This window comes from Apteryx rowi, unplaced genomic scaffold (assembly GCF_003343035.1).
Source record: "Apteryx rowi isolate R43461 unplaced genomic scaffold, aptRow1 scaffold_156, whole genome shotgun sequence".
Lineage (NCBI taxonomy): Eukaryota > Metazoa > Chordata > Aves > Apterygiformes > Apterygidae > Apteryx > Apteryx rowi.
In genome coordinates, this window is record NW_020447819.1 from 1135357 (window position 1) to 1156867 (window position 21511).

At 39.6% G+C, this 21511-nt stretch overlaps 1 protein-coding gene across 2 annotated transcripts in view; it reads right to left on the reverse strand.

Moving 5' to 3' along the window:
* Positions 1 to 21511, reverse strand: part of RORA (RAR related orphan receptor A) — a 238314-nt gene that overhangs the window by 16265 nt on the left and 200538 nt on the right. For both annotated transcript variants that reach the window (XM_026059343.1, XM_026059342.1), the window contains exons 5-6: positions 9800 to 9885; positions 1589 to 1730 (exon numbers count right to left, since the gene is read on the reverse strand). In XM_026059343.1, the coding sequence (XP_025915128.1) occupies positions 1589 to 1730; positions 9800 to 9885 (228 nt within the window). The remainder of the gene's footprint in view (positions 1 to 1588; positions 1731 to 9799; positions 9886 to 21511) is intronic.

Sequence of the window (21511 nt, forward strand, 5' to 3'; positions counted from 1 at the left end):
AAGCTAAAAAAGCAAGATGAGCAGACCTAAAAATCACATCTGTCAGTTACACGTGACTGAACTCCAGCATCTACCTTTAAAAGACAGTTTTAACATCCTATCTACACTAGATGTTATTGTTTTAGCTTAATTCATTAGCTTTCCACTTCTGTACCTAAAAGATTTTCTCTTATATATCCACTGAAGTTGACAGATACATCTCTTAGGCATTCAAATCCCACGTATAAAATTATTACTGGATGACAATTAAAAAATAATATGCCGGTCTGAGATGAACAGCCCAATTCCTACTAGTTGTATATCCATGCTACAAAGTGAACATACAGTTAGGTATAAACATGTAGGGTCTATCTCAAAAAGGATCAAAAGCAAGCTTTATTGATATTAGGACCAAAGCACAGGGGGAAAACCACAGAAACTGCTTTCAGTGCAGCTTACTGTGACAAGTAAACATTTTTGTGGGCTAAAATGTTTACCAAGTAAGTTATTGAAAAAAAAAATATATGTACATATACACCCAAAATTATTAATACTTTAAAAAATGTAACTCAGAAACTTGCATATTAAGTGTAAGCCAGAAGCAACTGGTTTGGCATATCCATTGAATTCTTAAGAATATGGTATGTGACTTCTGGGACCTTTGTCAGCTCCAAAAGCTTCGTAGTTTAGGAAGATGACTATCAACCTGTACTTTTCTATAGGAAAGCAAATGCTTCAGAGGAACTGGTTATTACATGATCAACCATTTCAGGTTTTTAGTTTCACGCCCAATAAAAAAACCCTGAGACAATGCAATTTAAGAAGTAAATGTAATCTGAAAACTGTCTCCTTAAACAGGCTTCATGAGCATAGAGTAATGCATATGTATTGCAGAACATGTAATGTTGCTGTCACTACTGCAGGGGAAAAGACTGAGTCAGATCTTAGGTAAGTGATGGCAGCTTCATTAAATCTATGGAGGTGTGCAAATATCAGCTGCAAATCCAGTTCTAATTGTGTTATATAAGCTTCCATTTTACAGCGAGGTAGATTTTCATCATTATACTAGGTGTAATTTTGAGCTTAATATTAACAGCACTGGAACACATTTTCTTCAGGATCTTGTCTTCAGAAAAAAAAAAAAACACAGGGGTTTGAGAAAACACTGCATCATTTTCTCTTTGTAGTTTTTCCATTATTCATTATACACACATTTGACTTCTATATATATCGTAAAACAATTCTGATCTCTACCAATATGGCAATTAGACTGTTACCTGCAACTACACTATATCATTTAAGTTGGAATGAACACATAGAGAAAGTATTAACATGAGACTAAAAACTGCACCTTCAAGAAGTGACTAGAAGCAAAGCTCTTCATTGAGAACTATAGTAGATGAGTGGAAAAATATCAAGAACTTTATACATGTCCTGATTTATATATGTTTATGTAAATGTATAACACAACATATAAAAGCTACTCAGTGATCTCAATTGTCGGCTTGATGCACAATAACTTTTAAATGCAATGTTGTTTCAGTTGAACACACAGTATACTAAATATTATTTTACTTTTTGCAATTAAACAAGGGGTAGCAGAGCTTACCATCTCGAGACATCCCCACAGCAAGGCATTTCTGTAATCGACAGTGTTGGCAGCGGTTTCTACTAGTTCGGTCAATCAAACAGTTCTTCTGACGAGGACAGGAGTAGGTAGCATTGCTTTGCTGACTCCTTCTGAAAAAGCCCTATGGTAGAATTGCAAAATATAAGTCAAGAAGCTGTTAATAGATGGAGTGAAGAAAGACTGAAAGGTAGCATGCCAAATAGAAAGTGAACTTCAAGTACAGTATAAGCAACTAAAGGAAATTAAGTATTTTTTTTTTCTCTTGGAAACAAATAAAGAGCAGTAACTTGTAGAAAACAATTCATAAAAAAGTGTTATGACACACAAAGGAATTATGCATTTTTCTCTGATTTTACAGATCCTGTATTATATATGGTAACACTGTATACTGATTCTTTCCAAAGGAGATAAAACTAATTAGAAACCTAGATTTCCTTGATTTCCTTGTCCTTGCTGGGTCAGCATGGTTAGGGCAGCTGCCAGAGCCAGTGTGGGCAGCAGTGGGCATCACGCCCTGCTCCAGGCGGTGCTGGCAGCCGGCAGGGAGGTGCAGCCTTGCGGGGTGCCTGTGCTTCCATGTGCACGGAGCAGGGGGCTCAGCAGCCCCTCTACCAAGAACAGCATTTGTTATGGGAGAGGGGGAAAAAGCTTGATGCCAACAACTGAGTTTTTGTTCAACTCAGTTGTGATTATTGGGGAGGAAGAAGGCGAAACATTTAATTCATTTATTTATTTTCTCTTTTCCGAGTCAACAGCAATGGGTAGTCCTATCTGCAAAGAAAACAGCTCTGGAAGGTTATGCAGCAGTTACAACTCAGTTCTCTCCATCGGAGTGGGGCATTTTACTAACCACTAGGCCAGCTGTTTGCTTTGAAGTTCATTTCATCTTTTTGCCCCAGACTGCCCAAGCCTAGGCTGCTGCGTGCCTAACGCCGACTTCACAGAGATGCTGGGAAGATGGAGTCATTCTAAAGAGGCATTTGTGAGCACTGAACACAGTATTTTAGTTTTATGTTGCCACATAATGGATTAATTAACACTGTTGCAAAGAAAATACTTCCTCAGAAAGGCTGGGCACCCTTTAATTAAAGTTGGACTTTTACCAATTTTTTATTTATTCGAAGGCCTCACTCTGGAGTGCCTTGGCACATGCACCCTCTGTCCAGACACTCGCTGAAATAAACAACAGGAATGGCTGCGTGACAAGTAAAAGACATCCTCGCAAACCTCCTGCCGCCCAAAGCACCACAAAACCACCCTGAAATACAGCCAGATGCACCGTCTTACGAGGAGGGCACCAGCCTTCAGCAGTTATTCCCCCTTCATTAAAGCTTTAATGGGGAAACATGGAGTACAACAAACAGGGAAACGGAAATGCCTTTAATCCTGTTTGCCTGCACACTGTTTCTTTTCTCTTTTATTCTGATCTTTTTCACTGTGAGGGTGACAGAGTGCTGGAACAGGTTGCCCAGAGAGGTTGTGGAGTCTCCTTCTCTGGAGATATTCAAAACCCGCCTGGACGCGATCCTGTGCAACGTGCTCTAGGTGACCCTGCTTGAGCAGGGGGGTTGGACTAGATGATCTCCAGAGGTCCCTTCCAACCTCAGCGATTCTGTGATTCTGTGATTCTGTGATCTTTGTTTCTATAGGATTAATTTGAACTGTCTTTTAGTATTTGTCAATAGGGAGATGGGATTGAAAGCATTGCATACACTGAGTTTTGATGGAGTGCATTTCACCCTGAAGAACCGACCCATGCGGGGCGCCAGCGCTGGGGTAAGTAGATAGCTTGACTTCCAGCTCTGTTGGCACCTCAGTGGAAGAGCTCACTCCAACACAAGTGTGCATGCAGGGCCGATGTGATTCTCTAGACAAGCAGATTAGAGACCAGCTCCACCTGTGACTTACTGGTGATAAAGGTTCTGCAGCTCCCCAGTGTCAGCCCCTTAAAATATACAGTTCTCCAAACTGTTGCACTGACTGACATGGCTGTACATGAACTTTATTAAATCTTCTGCCAGCACTGGGATCCCAAAAGCCAGCTTGATCAAGAGCTAAACGAGTCTGGCCCAGGACCTCAAAGGTCTATACAGTTTCCTTTAGCTGGGACCCTATTTTGTACTAGATGCCTATATTGCAAATTAAGCATATTTCTCTTTATTAAGAATATTCTTGTCAAGAGGAGGAGTATTTTTAGTATTATAATAGAGAAACTACTGGGCTTTTTGCTTCTTCCAGATTTTCCCTAGAGACACAGCTGCTCAATACATTTTAGTGTACAATATATCAGCTAAGTTACAGCTTGAAGCTAAATCTTCAATAGAGCAGAACTGCCTAAAACTGGGGCCTTTAAAAGCACTTGCACTTTACAAACCAGGAGATGTAGTGGAGTGCTTTTAAAAACAAACTACAGTATGATGTGGGCATGTTGAAAACAGCAGCAGCAGTTAAAGCAGATGAAAAAAAAGCCAAGACTCAAATTTTAGAAATGAACGTAAATTTGTCTACAGCTCAGAAATACTCATATCTGAGATTTGGGATTGAACTGGTGATGAAATCAAAACAATTTTTTTTTTTTAAATTGCAGAATTCTTCCACATTGTTGTCATTTTTTTATGAGTTTTCTAACCTTTTGGTTGTCCTTAGTCTCTCATATCATTAGAAAGACATGTGGGAAACCCCTATTACAGGAATCTTTTGTAAGTAAATATCATTTCTTACTAGGATGGTTTTTTTATTAGAAGGAGAGAAGAGAGACTATATTCCGCTGTGCTATTTTCTCCCTCTTGCCGGAGGCGCAGGGCTAGCTCTTGCTTTTCCGGCAGGAAGGCAGCAGTGGGTGCCAGCGCGGCACACACGCGGCCACCCAGCCCTCTCGCAGCCCCGCAGGGGCCACGCGCTCTCGGGCCCATGGACGGCCGACGGTGGCGGCGGGGGCCACCGACAGCCTGGAGCCTCCTCATCAAACCCACGTAGGAAGCCCCTCCTGTGCCGGAACAGCATAGCGCGGTAGGGGGCTCTGGCCGAGCGCGGGCAGCGTACGGAGCCAGCCCATTTCGATGAGGCCTCACTGAGCTCTGCCCGTCTCCATTTTATACAGATGTATTAACACAGGGCCCGAGCAAGGAGCAGATCACAAGCCCTGGCTTCATCTCTGCATTTCAAACTCCCACTATCTGGGTTTTCATATGCTGCCAAAAAATCAAGTTTGGGAAAAAAGGGCACAAGAACTTTTTATCTGCTAGTGAGTTTGAATAACAACTTGTTAAAAAAGAACTTTGAAATGCAAATAGCAGTTTTCACGAAGCCTGCGGACAGCTTCAGCAGCTGCCCCAGGGAAGGGCCCCAGCCCCGGCCCCGGCCGCCGCGCGGGCGCCTCTCCGGCGAGGCGCGCCTCCAACGCTCATCTCGTGTTTGGTCTTTTGATAAATTTTCATTTAATGAATTGATTCCTACAGTTCATTAACATAGCCACTTCCACTTCTGTATACACATATGTCTTAATTAGCTGCTCATTGGCTGTTTAATTACAAGAAAACAGCTGACAGCTGCCTCGCTGCATCCGAATGGCAGCCGCTTTGGAATGACTGTACACACGCCCGTGACAACAAAGCCTTATTCATAATCCTGTGATTTATGGCTAATACTTAAAAACTTCCACGTATCATTAAGTTTTGCAATATTCTCAGCAATGAACAATTAGTTGGGGGGGCTCATTCTTTTCCTTTTTTCTAAACCAAACTCTCAAATTTTCTTCAAAGAAACATTGGAAAAATACATTGTCACATGTAAGAAATTAAAACATTCAAATCAGACTCTTAGCCCTTTTATGACAATGAGCACATTTTAGTTTTACAGGAAGGAGAGCAATGAGGCAATATTTGTTAATAAACTTTGTTAATAAAGTATTTGATGACAAAGGTGTAGCACCACAGAAACATGCAAAACCCCCAGTTGTTTTACATATGTAATAAATACAGGAGAGAGATTTACAGTGTGTTTACCAGGTTTTTACAAGGCTTCTTCCTAGCTGTTTTTGTAACATGGCTCGTCTCTTTTGTATCATGTGTTGCTTAAAATTGGTTAGCCAGAAAATAATTTAAAAAAAACGTCAAAAGCATGAATTGGAGGTAAATGTCTACAGAGCCAACGTGACACTCCGAATTAAATAAAAAGCAATGAAAGACTGAGTAACAAACCAACTGGATGTACACACAGTCTAAATTTAAAAAGTCCTGCAAGACAGGAAATGACGATACCAAGTACTGTGTTCTGAAGTGACAACAGAGCCATTCCCCTTGTATCTACAATGAACAAGACAATCTCCATCCTTAAAAGGCACAGGAGACAGAGCGGCCAGTACCTACAAACCTCTGAAATATGAGAAATGCCCAGAAATATCCTGCACGAATGGTTTTATGAGACCAGCTGCATACATTCAAGTAAAGAGAGTGGTTGTACCAATGCATTTGTGACACAACTGGGCATGAACTGACACTGTTGACAGCAAAAGCAAATAGTTACATCTGTAAGTTTAATGACATAGTTCAATAACAGAAACTTTGATTTCAAACTAAATGCTTTGCTGTATGTCCTTATGAAGCATTCAGGTATTTTCTGACAATAATTTCTCCTTGTAGAGCCAAAGCTGGAGTTGATGTCTTTGTTAAAAAAAAATAAAAAATCTGTCTAGCAGATTTTAGAGAAGGGACTCCCCATTCGGGGAGGGAACTGAACATTTGGCTACAAGGAAAGACGATGGATGTATACACATTGATCTGCTTTCCCACCAGGATCCCTAGTATGGAGCAAGAAGCTTTTAGTGGCATCCACAACTGGTGGTTAAAGAACTGCTCTGTACAGATAGAAACATTGAATTTATTTCTAATTTTAAAAATGAGCATAAAATTTTACTTCTGAGTCCTGCTACGATGTTTGTGTCATTCTTTATCCCTGCTTCTGAGTAGAAGTCTTAATGGACTAACCTCATCTTCCCTTCCTCCCCATTGTACGTTGTATACTAGATGTCAGCAACAGTCAGACAGAGAAAAAGTATTGTTTTAAATGTATTTAATTAAAAAAAGCCATAAAACCCCTCTTAGATAAAGTATAAAAAAGTGCTCAGCTATAAACTTCATTTTTTGGGTAGGTGAAAAAAGGGGAGGGAGGTTAGTTCTTATTTTTTTTAAAGAAAAATTCAAATTCAGATAAATAGGTTGATGGGTTGGGAGTGCTCAGTGATGTTTGTGCAAGATACAAATCTAAGTTTCTACATTAAAAAAGCCACTAACATCATAACAAGGTAGGAAATGAAAGCTTCTCGAGAAAGACTAATTGGCTTTATTAGATGTCTTCTTCACTTTAGGTTTTAAATAAATGTTGTTTCCAGTGGCTGTTTGTATTTAAACAGTAATATTTAAGTTAGCATTATGATTAAGTAATGTTAAAGCTCATATTAAACTGGAGTGAGAAACGGTGAGGGCTGCAAGCACCACCCTTGGCTGCTGCTAGTGCTGCCCGTAGATCATTGCTGACAGCCCGGGCCGGGTGGCCACGGCCCAGCTGTTCCCTCCTGGTGACGGAGGCCGCGATCCTGCTGCCAGATGCACATGGCTGGGCCGGCAGCATCTGTGCAGAACCCGACTCACCTCTCGGGGACTTTGTGCTGGTTTGAGCCATTAGCCCGTGAATCTGAGTGCAGGACTGGGAACTAGGTCTTCATAGCGAGAAAAATTTGAAGTACTTTTTACAAAAGAAGGTTTAGCATAACATGAAGAGTGCTGTAAGCATGCTCAAACCTGCAGAGATCATAGCCACAGAAAAGCTGGGAAACGCACTTCAGGGGAAAAAAAAACATACCAATACACACCTGGCTCATTCGGCAGAAGCCAAGTTATGCCAGCTTTTCCACCAGCCAAAATAGTTCTGTTGGGTGAGACTTTGTTGATATTACTATGGAAGAGCATAGCACAAACAAAATCCATCTGCTACAGCACGGTATTTTAAATGCTCTCTAGACCATGATCATCTCTTCCTGTGACTTGTCCCCACTAGCACTCCCCTATCTGTCACTCCTTGCAGGTCATCTGGGCTCTAGCATTAAAGAAATGTGAACTTCAGAGTTATTTCTCTCCTAAATTTCTCTCATCCAGGCCCGCTTGTCAGCCCTCGTGCCCTTGCACACCCACTGCCTGGTCTAGGCGATTCCCCAGGGCAGACCAAGGCTTGCACCGGCCTCCAGGGAATGCCATTAGAGAGAGTTCAAAGGGAAACTGTTTGCTCTGAAACATAGGGGACTGCATATGCATTTCTTGCTATCAGGCTAACATCTGCTGTTCTGACTATTGGAGGTACAAAAAGGATCTGTCTCTTGATAATTCACATTTATGTTTATTCCCAGCAAAGCCCAGTCATTCTGATGGAGGAATTCTCAATGGATATTTCTGTCTCCTACCTGCAGTGCCAAGTACCTACCTGGCTAGGTATTAACTGATGTGACTGTGAATATGGTTCACTCTGTTATTTCCTTTTGTATGTAGCCATCCTACTGCTTTTGTTGGGGGTTTTCTCACACACAAGACTTAAGAGACTGCAAGCTAGAAGAAATGCATGAAGATGAAGTAAAAGATAATACAGTTGGCAACTTTCCTTTGCTTTGGCAGTCTGTTCCTGTTCTGCAGCAAGCCGTGTGAAGAAAGCCCTGTTTTCTGCATAGACAAGCTTTGGCATTATCCTAGCCTCAGTCTCTTGACAATGATGTTCGTCATGGGTCTTGAGGCAGTCTTTCTGGTATACCGGGCCCAGACCACTTAAGGATTAAAGAGGTCTCAGACCTTAAACATAACTTGATATTCTTTGATAAGATAGCTGTGGAGCAGAATTGTCAGTGTTAATGTTTGCCATCTCACAAGAAAGAAGTTTGATAAATGTTGTTCTGCATAAAACTGAAAAAAGCAACCGCTTTATTATCAATGTTTTTTTAGTGGATTTCTTGCATTTTCCATAGCAACAGCAGAGTTACAATGGGCAGGAGGTGCAGTCCTGTATCATTCTAACATTTTTGCTTCCTTTTTACCAATACTTCCATGAGACTGAGAGGATGTGAGAATGAAAATGCAAAAATCCTCTTCAGAAAAACACAAAGGAAATCTCAAGAATACGAAGGCAAAGAAGTTTATTTTTTGAAGCTGGAAGGCAGTATCAAACATGTCAGGAGAGCAGATTAAAAACAACAATAAAAACAATTTCTTCAATTCTGAAGTGCAGATCAGTAGTAGAAAACCTATCAGCACTGGATTGCAACACATACTTACGTGAGAAAAGCAACAAGCTACAGCACAGATGTGCACACCGTGTCATTCCCAAGCTAGCACTGTAATTCTGTACTAGTGATAAAAAGGAGTGATTAGCTTCACAGCACACCCTGGGCTAGTGTTAGCATTGTCTGATTTAATTCTCAGTTGTGAGAGACAAACTAAATGAAACATTAATGCTCATAATGTAATCCTTGCTCACCAAAGTTACTGAAGGTACAAATCCAGAAAAAAATTCAAAGCCTGAACTTTCCAGAGCAACAAGAGACACTGCAAGGAAAAGGCACTACTCACAGGAAGACTTGAGCAGGTTTAGCACCAGTAATGTGCTATTTGTGCAACAACATCTTCTACAGCTATACCTATACCTTCTATATCTTCTAAGTAAGAGAGATGTGTAACTGTAGCAGTTTAGAAATGAAAGTTGAGAAGTCTGCGAGTACTCACCTTATTTCAACACAGCTTCTTAGCAATTTACAAAACAAAAAATGGAGAGGGAGAATCGAGAAAGCCACAGACTCCCTCTCAAGTGAATCCACAGACCAAATTCTTTGGGACATGCTGTCAGTGGTTCATGTTTCTATACCTCTTCTGCTTATTCATAGTGAGACAGTATACAGCGCACACAGCACAACTGCTGCGAGTCCTATGATGTTTAAAGCCTATCCTGAAAGTTTGGGGGGCGGGGAGAGGGGTCACAAAAATGCTCTATTTAAAACTCAAATAAAGATAGTACTTTAGAATTGCCAATTGATTTCATAATCTACTGATTTCACTTCCCTGCAATATTTGCTTTTTAAAAAACAAAGGAAGGAAAAGAATCACTATCAAAAGGCCAAATGCAGATGTTTTAAGACTTAATTTTTTAGATGCTTACCTTGCAGCCTTCACATGTAATGACACCATAATGGATTCCTGATGATTTGTCTCCACAGATCTTGCATGGAATAATTTCAATTTGAGCTGCAACAGAAGCACACAACCAGTTAATTACATTTTCTTTTAAACACCTTATAAAAGCATTCCCTGATCAGCATTTGTACAGTGAAAACTAATAACCTGCTAAACATTATACCGCATTAACTATTCATTGCTGAACTGCGAGGGTCCCCTAGAGCTTTGGACTAAATTATGGCTGCTCGTTATATAATAGCTTTTGGGTTATTAAAATGGGTCATTGGAGAAGGTGTTTAAGAACCCACAAGAAGGCTAGAATCAGCATTTCAAAGCCAAAAACAATAGCAGAGTTCACATTTTGGCCAAAGAGCTAAAAAGATGCCAAAAAGGTTTCTTCCAAACTTACTCCTGCGATATTATAAAAGGTCATTTTAAAGTTTGCCCTGCCTAAAAATGCAAGTTAAATGAATATAACACCTTAAACAGAGGGATCACGATCATGCCATCCAGTCCACATGACAGGCTAATATGAAAGAGATGTAACATGGTAGATACTATTTTACACAAGAAATCCAAGATTCACGTATCTAAATTGTAAGTGAATTATCAGTACATATTTGTGCATTAGCTGCAACAGAGTGAATGAGGGAGGAAAACATAGCTGTATTGTATTCAGCTTACAAAAAACAAAGGAGAAGACAGATTCTGGAAAATGCCATAGAGATATGCACCATGAAAGCACTGATTTTTTTTTTTTTTTAACTAAACTTCACAGGTATATAACAAATATCTATTTAATTCAGTTTACTGTGTAACAAAACTCTCTGCATGCATCTCTAAATCACAGTACCTTCCCACCTGAATACATGGATGTAATAAGGACTCCCACATGCTCAGGAATACCTCTTCAACTGCTATCCGAGTATGTGGCTGCAGTCATTTTGCTAGCAAAGTCTCTTTTCAGACAGGACCATGCCGAGGCAATGCTTTACAATATCAAAGACTGGTAGTCCACACTTTACATATACCCATATGTATAGTTGCATGTGCTGACACAAACACATAGAGTCTACATATGAGATAGATAACAAAAAAATGCAAAGAATGCACTTTCTCATCAATTTCCCTTATGCAATTTTCTTAGATCAGGCTACATGAATTTTCCTTCCCTATCCTGGACTAGATTATTCCAAACAGGAGTACAAGTACAAGTCTTGCTACTGTGATTCATTCACAACCAGAAGTGCAGTTAATCTCCTGCGAGGAACTTAAATCCATTCACAAGATGCCCGATTGCTTCAGAAAGCCTTTATTTCATCCAGTTTATGGCTGCCCAGACTGACAACACATAAAATTGTATCTAATATCTTCTTATAATGCATTAGCGTAGCTTTGGTTGTATCGCCCAGTGTTACTGTGTGCTCTGTTTCCCCGTAGCATAACACCAGAGTTCAGGATCAGGCCAACACTATAGGACCAGGAAACTTCAAGTGACTGTGCAAAAATATGACTTGAAAACATTCTCCAGACCACATCAAACGCAGTGAACGGAGCAGTCCCAAATAGTCCCCATTTGCTCCCAGGAATCTAACAGCAGCAAAAATGCTCTGCTGAGGAAAGCAGTACCCAGCAGCTAAATGACTACATTGCTGCTTTCCTGACATCTCCGTATCAGCAGTTTTCAAAGTGTTTGCATACAGTAGGACACCACTTGCAACTGATTCCATCAGGAGGAGCTCTGCATTCTTGACAGTTAATCCCACACCTTCCCTGCAGCAACAAAACGATAGGCTGAAATTAAAGGGTCAGTTTAGGACACTTACGGGAACAAATACTTCTTCCCTGCAGTCCTCCAAAAAGTGTTTTAATTTCGCTTTGCTCACAGCTAACACATTTAACATAATAGAGCAGAAAGTGAAATAATAAAAGGGAAAAATAAAGTGTATATTTCTTTATTAATGTACTACATGCATTAATTATTACTACAGCATCTAAGTACATCACTTGTTTATGAACAGAGCTTCAGAGCAGAAAAGGTAGCATGAGCCCCACTTTACATTAATAAATTGAAGAACAGATTGAAATTCACAGAAATTCCAAACTTGTGTAACCTAAAGTTCAAATTCACACAGAAATCTTGTAAACAGATTCAGGAATAGATCCATCAATTCCCAGTTATGTCTTTTCAATATATAATTATTTTTCTACTCTGCTAGAGTGAATCACCAGCCTACTCCAACTCCTTTGACAAGACTCATCTGAACTGCTACATGGCAATATATTTTTTACATTTCACTTTTATACACATAATTACTGCCTTATTATGAATAGGAATGATATAATTGGATCTTGTTTATCTACAATCTTCAGCATATTAGTTAAATCACCCATGAAGCCTGTCTATGCAATCCTTGTTTCTTAAGCAACAGGGCATCCGCAGAGTGTTTCTGGAGGAATGTAACATGCCTTCAAAGTGATGGCCTGGAGCTAGGTTACTAATAGTCTAAAAGGTGCAATAATTAGTCCCAAATGCATTTTCCAGGGTGCGTTATTGTTATAACAAAACAGAATCTACACAGAAACAGGCCCTAGCTATGCCAGCATTTGCAGATCATTGTATATATGAGTGGTGGTACCAAATTAGGTATAATTTTAGAACTCCAGATTTCCTAGAATTTAATAAATCTTCAAGGCACTTAGTTTCAATTAGCACACAGCATTCAATACTTTAAGTTAGCATTTCACTTTTGAGATGCAGTACAGTGGGATGAAACTCAGAAGCATAAAGTGCTTGGGATTGCCACAACCAATTTTATTATAAATTAATGCATGGAGAGACATCAGATCAATTACTGCTCTACGTGGCTGCCTTTGCAAATCAACTCATTGAAATGAAATCACTGTCGCAAGTTCATACACTTTCCATACGGCATGAAAGGACTTAGATACTTTACACTTACTAAATGCAAATTGCCTGTACCAAGATTATGCATTTTTCTTACAAGGGTGAAAATATTTTCCCCACTTTTAACTTTGACATGCAAATATGTACTTGCTAAAACCCTGTTCTTATGCAAACAAGACAGGTGGGAAATATTTTTACATGTCAAGAATATGTTCCAACTTGGCTTCTCACATTCCCAGAGTTACTTAAAGCTTCCTATCATGTTCACATTAATTGTACCTGTTCTGTGCTTACATATATTTGTAGAGTATATTTTCCAAGATTATACAAAATACTATAATTCATGCTTTAGACTAGAATTAGACTAAATTACAGTTTACAATTTCTGTCTCCTGGGGTGGTGTTTAGGCTGATTCTGGTTCATGCATGAACAAATTATTTCTTAAATATGGATCGAATAAAAAATAAACTCTTGTGGTTGCTTAGAAACCGCTACAGATACCCAGGTGACAGATGTAGCTTGTAGTTCCAGAATAAAGGCCTGAGAATCTTTCACACCCTGAAATAACAGTGCTCCAGAATACTGCTATGGGTATCCTCTGTCAAAGGCAGCAAGGGATAGGAATAAAAGCCCAAATAAACCTCCAAGAGTAACAAACAGGCTCCAGCACAAAGATCCACCTCAAGCATTGAATGAGCCACTACAGAAATAGCTCCTGTGAGGAAGAAGCTACCAGCGAAGGCCAGAGGTTGTTATGAGCCGATGTCAAACACGAGCAAACTAATCTCCATGGGAAAGGGCAGCTGACAGTTATGCACTGAGGTCTCTCAGTATGTGGGATTTAATATGCAGCTCTTACTAGCACTGGAATGTCTGGTAGTCTTCAAGAAACGTATCTTCTTTGGGCCTTAATGCTGTATTATCCCCATTTTACAGCAGGAAAATTGAGTGCAGAGTCTTTGAAAATCACACAGAACAGGAACTTGAGCCCAGGTACGCCACATTAAAAAAAAAAAAAAAAGTGTTTTGTGCACTGACCCACTCTTCTCCCTCCATCCAGTGTGTCTTTATTTGACAGTTTTCTTCAGTAGCTCTGGTATGCTTAAATGACATGACTGTCTCCACCTAATTCCTAGTGTACTTGTCTACCAGACAATGAGAAAGAGCACAAAATGACATCTTTTGTAGGCAACCCTAACAGAAGGGTCATCCCTTATTCCCTCCTGCTCCAGGCTTCACTTCTTTCCCCAAATCTGGAATAGATTCACTGGGCTTGCCCACCTCTGTCACTCTCTCTCCCCAGACCAACCCCTCCAGGCAGCCACTCCCTTTTTATTAATTGCTACGCCATGAAATGCCATTTTATTCCTTACCTGGTTTGAACGGTAGAAGAAGAAAGTAATCTAATTCTGTATTTGTAAGAAAAGGCTCTGTACAAGCTCATTATAATCATTCCTTTCCTCAGTTCTACTTCCTTGGGCAGAGATTCCGACCAGGATAAGGCCCAGTGTGGTCAGATAAAGCAAGGGGCCATCTTTATCCCCAATTTTTACATTTAGGTAGAAATCCATTGAGCTTCAACACTGAAAAGCGTATTATCAGTGCACCCTAAGGAAAACATTTTTCAAAAGAGAAAAGGATTTCCCAAAGAGAAAAATTTTTCCTCGCCATTAATGTATCCAAGTGAAATGTTCATTTCTAATGAAATAATGTGTCTTGGGTTAAAAATAAATAAATATTTCCCCATTCCTTCTCATGTTTTCACATTATTTTAAAAATGTAAGTTCATACATATCATGTTATTTCTTCTAATTTGCAACAGGTATGAAACCTCAAAGTTTTGATATCCTCAAAGAGTTCTTCAACAGAAGCAAAAATTGGTCCCATTGCTGTGCTTTAGATGAGACTCACCTCGCTGACTTTAGCTATCTGAAAGTTGGGTAATTAGTTGAAGTTAATTGTCCTGTCTGCTTCTCGAGTGAAAGGAGGAAGGAAGAAGGCAGACAGACGAGCAGCTCCAGAGCATGTTTCAGCTCATCCGAAGACAAGTGAGATGAATCCCTGGGAGCAGACGCCTCCTCTTCACTGACCAGAGAAGGAATGTAACGATACCTAAATTACAAGCCTAACTTGCAGAAGGTGAAAGCTAGGTGAATCCTACTGCCTGTTACTATTTCTGAATTAAAAAATTAGCATTTTGTGGAAAGAGCAGGAGTGTGTAGGAAGTGCTCTCTTCCACTTCCGTCGTACATGTCATCACGCCGTCCTGTAGAAACCTGCGGTGTTCAGGTGAGCATATTTCCGTGGAGCTCCACACTCAGCGCCCACCCGCTAGCTCTCCGGGCACCAATAGCAAGGAATTCCAGCTATGCACACTCCTTTTTTACTCAATAAAGATGGACTTAAGCATATACTAATTAGTGCGACAGACTGGTCTCTATTTCTTAAAACCTATATAGGCACTGAGTGTCCTATCCTGACCCATTTGATTTTGGGGGAAAGTAGCATATCCAAAATTGCTAGCTGAACTGAAGAGTTTCCCCAAGGCAGATCCGCAACCTGTTCTGCAGTCAGGACAGGAACTTGAACCTCTTGCATCCCAGGGTAGTGTCCTAAGAAGTCATCCCTTCTTTCACTCCAAGAAATGCTTAAATTCAGTTCCCTGGAGCTGACCTACCTGCCCTCCACTTCACATGGCACAGAGCACTTGGCAGCTAATGCAGCAGGGCTTCGAGCTAAATACAAGCCGTACACAAATTGAGCTAACCTGCTTCTGAGGGGATGCAATTTGTGCCAGACATCATCACTACTGCTGTTTGCAAGTATATTGATTAAATTAGGAGGCATACATATTCACTGACATATTCATACATATTCATTGACTCAAACAAGGATATTGCATGTAATGTGGTATTTAAGGCAACATAATATCTGATCACAAACTGAATTAACAAGGAACAATTTTACTATATAATATTCTAATCTTCCTGCATTTTCAGCTTCATTACCTAAATAATTTGCTCTGTCATGTACCCTAAGTAATTTGAGCTGGCTGCAAATTACTTGCTTCCAAACACCTGCAGCTTCCAAACACTGCAATTTCACAAAACTAAAAGCTAGTGGCAGCATCGCTCTACCCATTCCATTACCATGCTATGTTAAGTGACCATCTGTCCACTCATATATATTAAAATAGTTAAACCCCATGTACTTCTAAGGCTGACATCTGGCTGTTAGAAGTCTGAGCATTTTTAGAGCACACAGTAACTGTTTGGAGCAGGAGCTGATTGAGACAAGCTCCATTTAGCTATACACTCCTTGGGCAAAAGACTGTTTTATTCTATGTACAGACCCAGCAGAACAGCATTCGGGCCCTGAGCAGGCCTGCTGGCTCATACAGTGCTACAGCTAATAACAAGCAGCTCCTGAGAAGGCCTAACAAAGCCTGGTACCCTACAGATTTGTGTCTCATGGTTGGATTTTCTAGGGTCTCTTCCAGCAGTTGGGACATTTGTGGCATCTTCGTCTCCTTTATAGAGTCTCGTATCTACAGCATCGCTCACACTGATCAATAACCCTCAACGGAATATGAGTTGGATATCTTTCTGGGTATCTTTTCTTCATTTTCATGGAACTTGTAGGAACACAACTCTGAGATTGCTAATGCTCTCGAGCTTGGCTGGAACTGACCAACACATTCAAAAATTGCTTTGGAAATGAGGAGGATTGGGATGATGGGCAGAAAACCAGACAAACACAAACAACCTCTCCAAGCCTTGTTTCCTTAGGAAATCACACTAATAATAAAATAAAATAAATACTAAGGTTATGCTAGTACAAATGCTTTGAAGTCTGTGGGTGTGATGGGTGGAGTAGAAACGAACACGGCCAACAAAGTATTAATTAAAACTAAAGTATGAACAACACCTCAAACACACCGGGTAGAAATGCTGCAATGCCAGGACTGGATCTTTGGGCCTGAACATGGCTGGGTCCCTTCTCCTAGGTCCCAGGATCATGTGCAGCTGTCCGTATCGCTAAAGCGTTCACCTTAAAAACTACTGAATTAGATGCATGATAAATAGTACAGAACAACGACCTGAGCTTTTCTGGGGCTTGCAGAACTAACTTTTAGAAATAAAACTAAATCCTGTCAACCTCTGGCATTGATTTGGGCATGTCAAAGGAAACAGTACTATAGGAGCTCATATTCTCATGCCAGGATCACTGATGTTTATGTTTATTGTTCTACTTTAAACCAGAAAATTTTACTTACACAAATTTTAATTTAAAGATCGTAAACTTTGCTATTATATTAAGCACTGGCTCCAACAAAGACATTTGAAGTCGTAATGAAAGATGGCTATATGGAAAATGTTTTGGATTCTCTAATATGCACAACTATTTCTGTGAAATAAGTTGGTGAAGTCTCCGTGCATATTTTTTTATGTTATATTCAAATGAAAAGTTGCTGAAAAGCTTTAATAAGCCATCATAATATTCTTAAATCTTATAAAGAAAAATTAAAACAAAAAGAAATCCCAATACAATCTACAACTTCTGCAATTGTTTATGAGCATGAAGAAGCTAAAAACCAATTTAGGGTTTTCTGAGGAATTCGGAGAGAGGATGTTTCCTCCCTCTCTTTCAAGTGTGCAACTCCAAGTGTTTTTTATTTTGCTTCTATATTATGGTTTTGTATCTCTCCACTGTCTTGCCTTTATCTGTCCAGATTTAGTCCATCTCTTTTTTTTTTGACCTAACAATGCCATTTGGTATCTCAACATCACCAAGCCACAGAAAGACATTTTTTTTCTTGTACTTTTGAGGAAAAAAGAGCAGCACTCTAATTAGCAGTTGAAAACCAGATGATCTGCCTTGCTGCAGGAACAACAGGCAAAGACAATTCCAGCTTGGGACTATGGTCACATTATGAAACCATACCACAGACCAAAATATAATATCAAACTACTGAACTACAAGTCTAGGTTGAAAATAAACAGGATGGCCACATCCAAACATGCTCTCTTGTCCAAGAGCACAGAAAGCTATTTCTCTGGAAAATCATTACTTCAGAAGGTGTACAACAAAAAAATGCCCAGCTTGGAAAATCTAGAGAGTTCTGAAAGCTCCAGCTTTGTTGCTGCTTTAATGAACTTAAATTAAGAACAGATAATTTAGATAGTTGAAATATACACTAAAAGATGTACAGTGTAGCAAGAGAGATAGTAATATTAACTCCTTCGAGGATAAGATAACACCATGGAAAACCTAAGCACCAACTTTGATTACAAATTCCACCTCTGTATAGCAGGGGAAAAGTTTCATTCACCAGTCAACACATAATACAAACATCACTGTGAACCGTAACAAGATATATTAACCAAAATTAACGGCGAAGAGCAAGAACAGAAAAATAATGAGGGAAGAAGTGTTTCTATGCAATGTGCTCTGCATTTTAAAACCAAAGCATTTTAAGACTGTTATGATTATTTCAACATGGTCAAAAAAGACTTCCAAATTTAACAGAACACCAGTTTTGTCCCATCATATTGTGACTTCTTACATTAAAGAGAGCTGCATTTCTTTCTCTGTGCCTCAGCTGCTTATGAATCAAACATTTAACCACTTTATTCCCCTCTTGTTCTTTGACTGAAGATTAACATTAGATGCATTCGCTATGATGAACCCAATTTGGACTATCATTAATTTAAAGACTAGGCTAAATTTAATTCCTGTTAAATAAAGCAACTCACTAAAACAGGTTTTCACAACAAAAGAAAACACACTGATGTTGAATGATGTGATTCTCCTTAAAGAAATATAACACAGTTTTTAATCAAAGCTTTGGACTGCATGTCAAAAAACAGATCCTATAATCCTCATTTGAGTGCTGACTTGCTATGGGAACACGGACACTAGCATGTGTCTCATTTTCTCCATCTGTGTCATCAGGATAATCGTTCTTTATCTCTACCTCTCTACAGCTATCTTAGGTGACTGGTACTTACGGCTAAGTCTTGCACTTTGGTCTTGTGACCCAAGAAACTAGCTTGTACCTTCCACCTAACGCCAGCGCATACACCTCCAGCGCACCCCGCTCCTTCCTACTTCTCAAGTGGTTTGCATTACGCAGATCAAAGCTGCCACAGAAGCGCGCGCTAGGAGGGCTAGCCGGCTCAACTCTGCCATTTTGTTACAGCTTCGCTGTTTTACTTCTAGAAACAAAGTTTACAGGTTTAATCACATAGCTACAAAATACTGCTCTTGACAGAAATACACAAATGACAAATTTTAGAAGAAACATAGGTGTGAGCTATTACCGCAGGAGCTGGCCACCCTGACTGCTTTTTCTGTTTCGCTTCGCTACATCGCGTATTCAGCAAGCAGCAGGTTCACGCCTCAGGCAGCCCGTGCTGTGTGATTTTACAGGATCCTAGAGTGCACTAGGTTTTTGTCATCCCTCATTTCTTCGTACAGACAACCACCAACTTTGGGCATTGGTGAAGAGGAACATATGCAGCAGGGCCATAAGCACACTTCTATTATCATATGATCTAAACCATGCTGCTCTGCTGCTAGAACAAACCAATCCATATTGTCCGTCAAAAAAAGAAAATGGAAAAAAAAGAAAAAAGGAGTGAGCTGGTAGGCCAAGATGCATGTGCACCTTGAGGCAGTGAGAGTGCCCTTATACACTCAGTCATGCTGAGGTTTCTTGTAGTCTTTGCAACTTATTTTTCTCTTACATTGGAAACAGCAAATCCGTGCTGATTTCTATTTCATGGTGCTTGCATGTTGGGCATTCGTTTCTTATTAATAATGGAGAGGAAAACAAAGTGAAATTTACATGAGAACATAATTTAGAATAAATTTATTTGCTAGAACTATTTGGACAATAATAATTGTATTCTCTCCTCCCTACTAAAAAAGCCACCCCACCCCACCCCCCCCAAACCCTGTGCTGAAAACCTTAAAATGTATTTGTATTTCTGTCCAATTTTCCATTCCTCTGGGAGAAACTAATACTTATCAGATTTTAATAAAGAATGTCTTTTAATAATGTTGAGTTTTAGAGAGAAAATCCAAATTACCTCTGACATTTGCTTCCATGGATTAATGTATAGAGGCCACATTTTATATGAAATTTCCTGCTATCAAGTGTCAGAACTGGCATTTTGAAGACTGGCATTTGTTAACTCCAACACTATCCTACTAGCTTTTTTCCCTTAATTAAATGTACTTATTCATGGGAGTATCTCCACGTTTTTGCTTGTTTGCTTGCAGTGAGAAAACAAGAAGAAATTACCAACCACTTGCCAATTTTAAGCAACAGTTCAGCAACTCAGCTAGAAGTAGCACATCTCAGCACAACACTCTTTAATTTAATTATTTTTCATTGGGTGAAAACAGTCTTAAATTATCAATACTTTGAAAGCAATTATTTTAGTCCCTGTTAAAAAGGTGTATCGTTAACACCGTATGCAAGATTATGAGATTAAATTAGTTGCTAGATAAATTACACTAGCTTTGTTTAAGGAAGGGTCTTTTACTAGCTTTTTAGAACAGCAGTAAAAGGGTACATAAAGATTCTTAGACTTTTGAACAACACAAAACTGAGTCATGTAATTTTGTTAAAGAAGCCATGTACATCCATGCTATCCATTTGCAAAATTACATCTCAGTTCAATGGTCTCATTAGTATCTCTGCTAGCACAAATCAAATGACACCTACAGTTACTTGATTAAAAAGCACCTGGGAAAGCTAATCACATTGCAACACTGTCAAAATTATTAATAATTTCAACTAAATTCATTAACAAGGTGACAGGCTCCTGAATTGTTAAAGGGACATGAGGTCAATGAGAGCTAACTGTGGATAATGCTGCAGCTTCACTCTCCTCATACGCCTGCAGCTCTCAGATCAACGGCGCTCAGTTCCTGCATAATGCTGTTTTGAAGGCTGTTGCTGATTAGCAACCCATCACCTCCATATTTTCTCTATCACAAAGTGCATAAATTACTATTTGGCCAAGTCATGTTCCAGCGTAACAGTAATTTCCCCAGAGACGGCAACAATCAGATGGAAAAAGGAATATGGAAAGAATCCAGCAGATAAAGCAAAGCAGAAGGGAACCCCATAAGGTGACAGCGTCTTTTTAAACAGTGTTTTGTCGTGATTCAGCTTTGTCTTGCAGTTTTGACAGACAGCAAAAATTTTAATAGGGGTTTAGCCTCTGCAGAAATAGCAGGATGTATCACTGTATGTATTGAGAAATGGTACTTGGTATGATTAAGGTAAAAGCCAGACAAAATGGCTGGTGCAGAAGCCACTTCCTTACAAGACAGCTTACGCTTTGAAGAAAAACCGCTCAAAAACTGCATTCACTTCTAGAAGAAAAATTAGCAGAAAAACTGTTTCACCCAGACTAGAAACTTCATCATTCTGAAGTGACTACATCTGCATTTTTTGAATATTTTCTTTTGCTTTTTGGCTGTATATGAACTCGATGTCATTAAAAAAGCTTCCTTTGATGCTGTATGCCAAGTGGAATCATTAGTTTCTCACAAAGGTACGCTCTAGATGTCTAGTTTAAATTTTCATTTTCAGGTGATTCATCTAAGAGATGAACAACAACAACCAAAAACAACTTCAGAACTCTGAACAGTGAGAAACCTTTCAGCTCCTCCTGCTCTTTTTTAACTCCCTCCAACACCCCCTTGCTGGTTCCTCAGGGCAGGCAATACTGAGAATTTATTCTGCAAACCGAATTCTGATTCCGAGA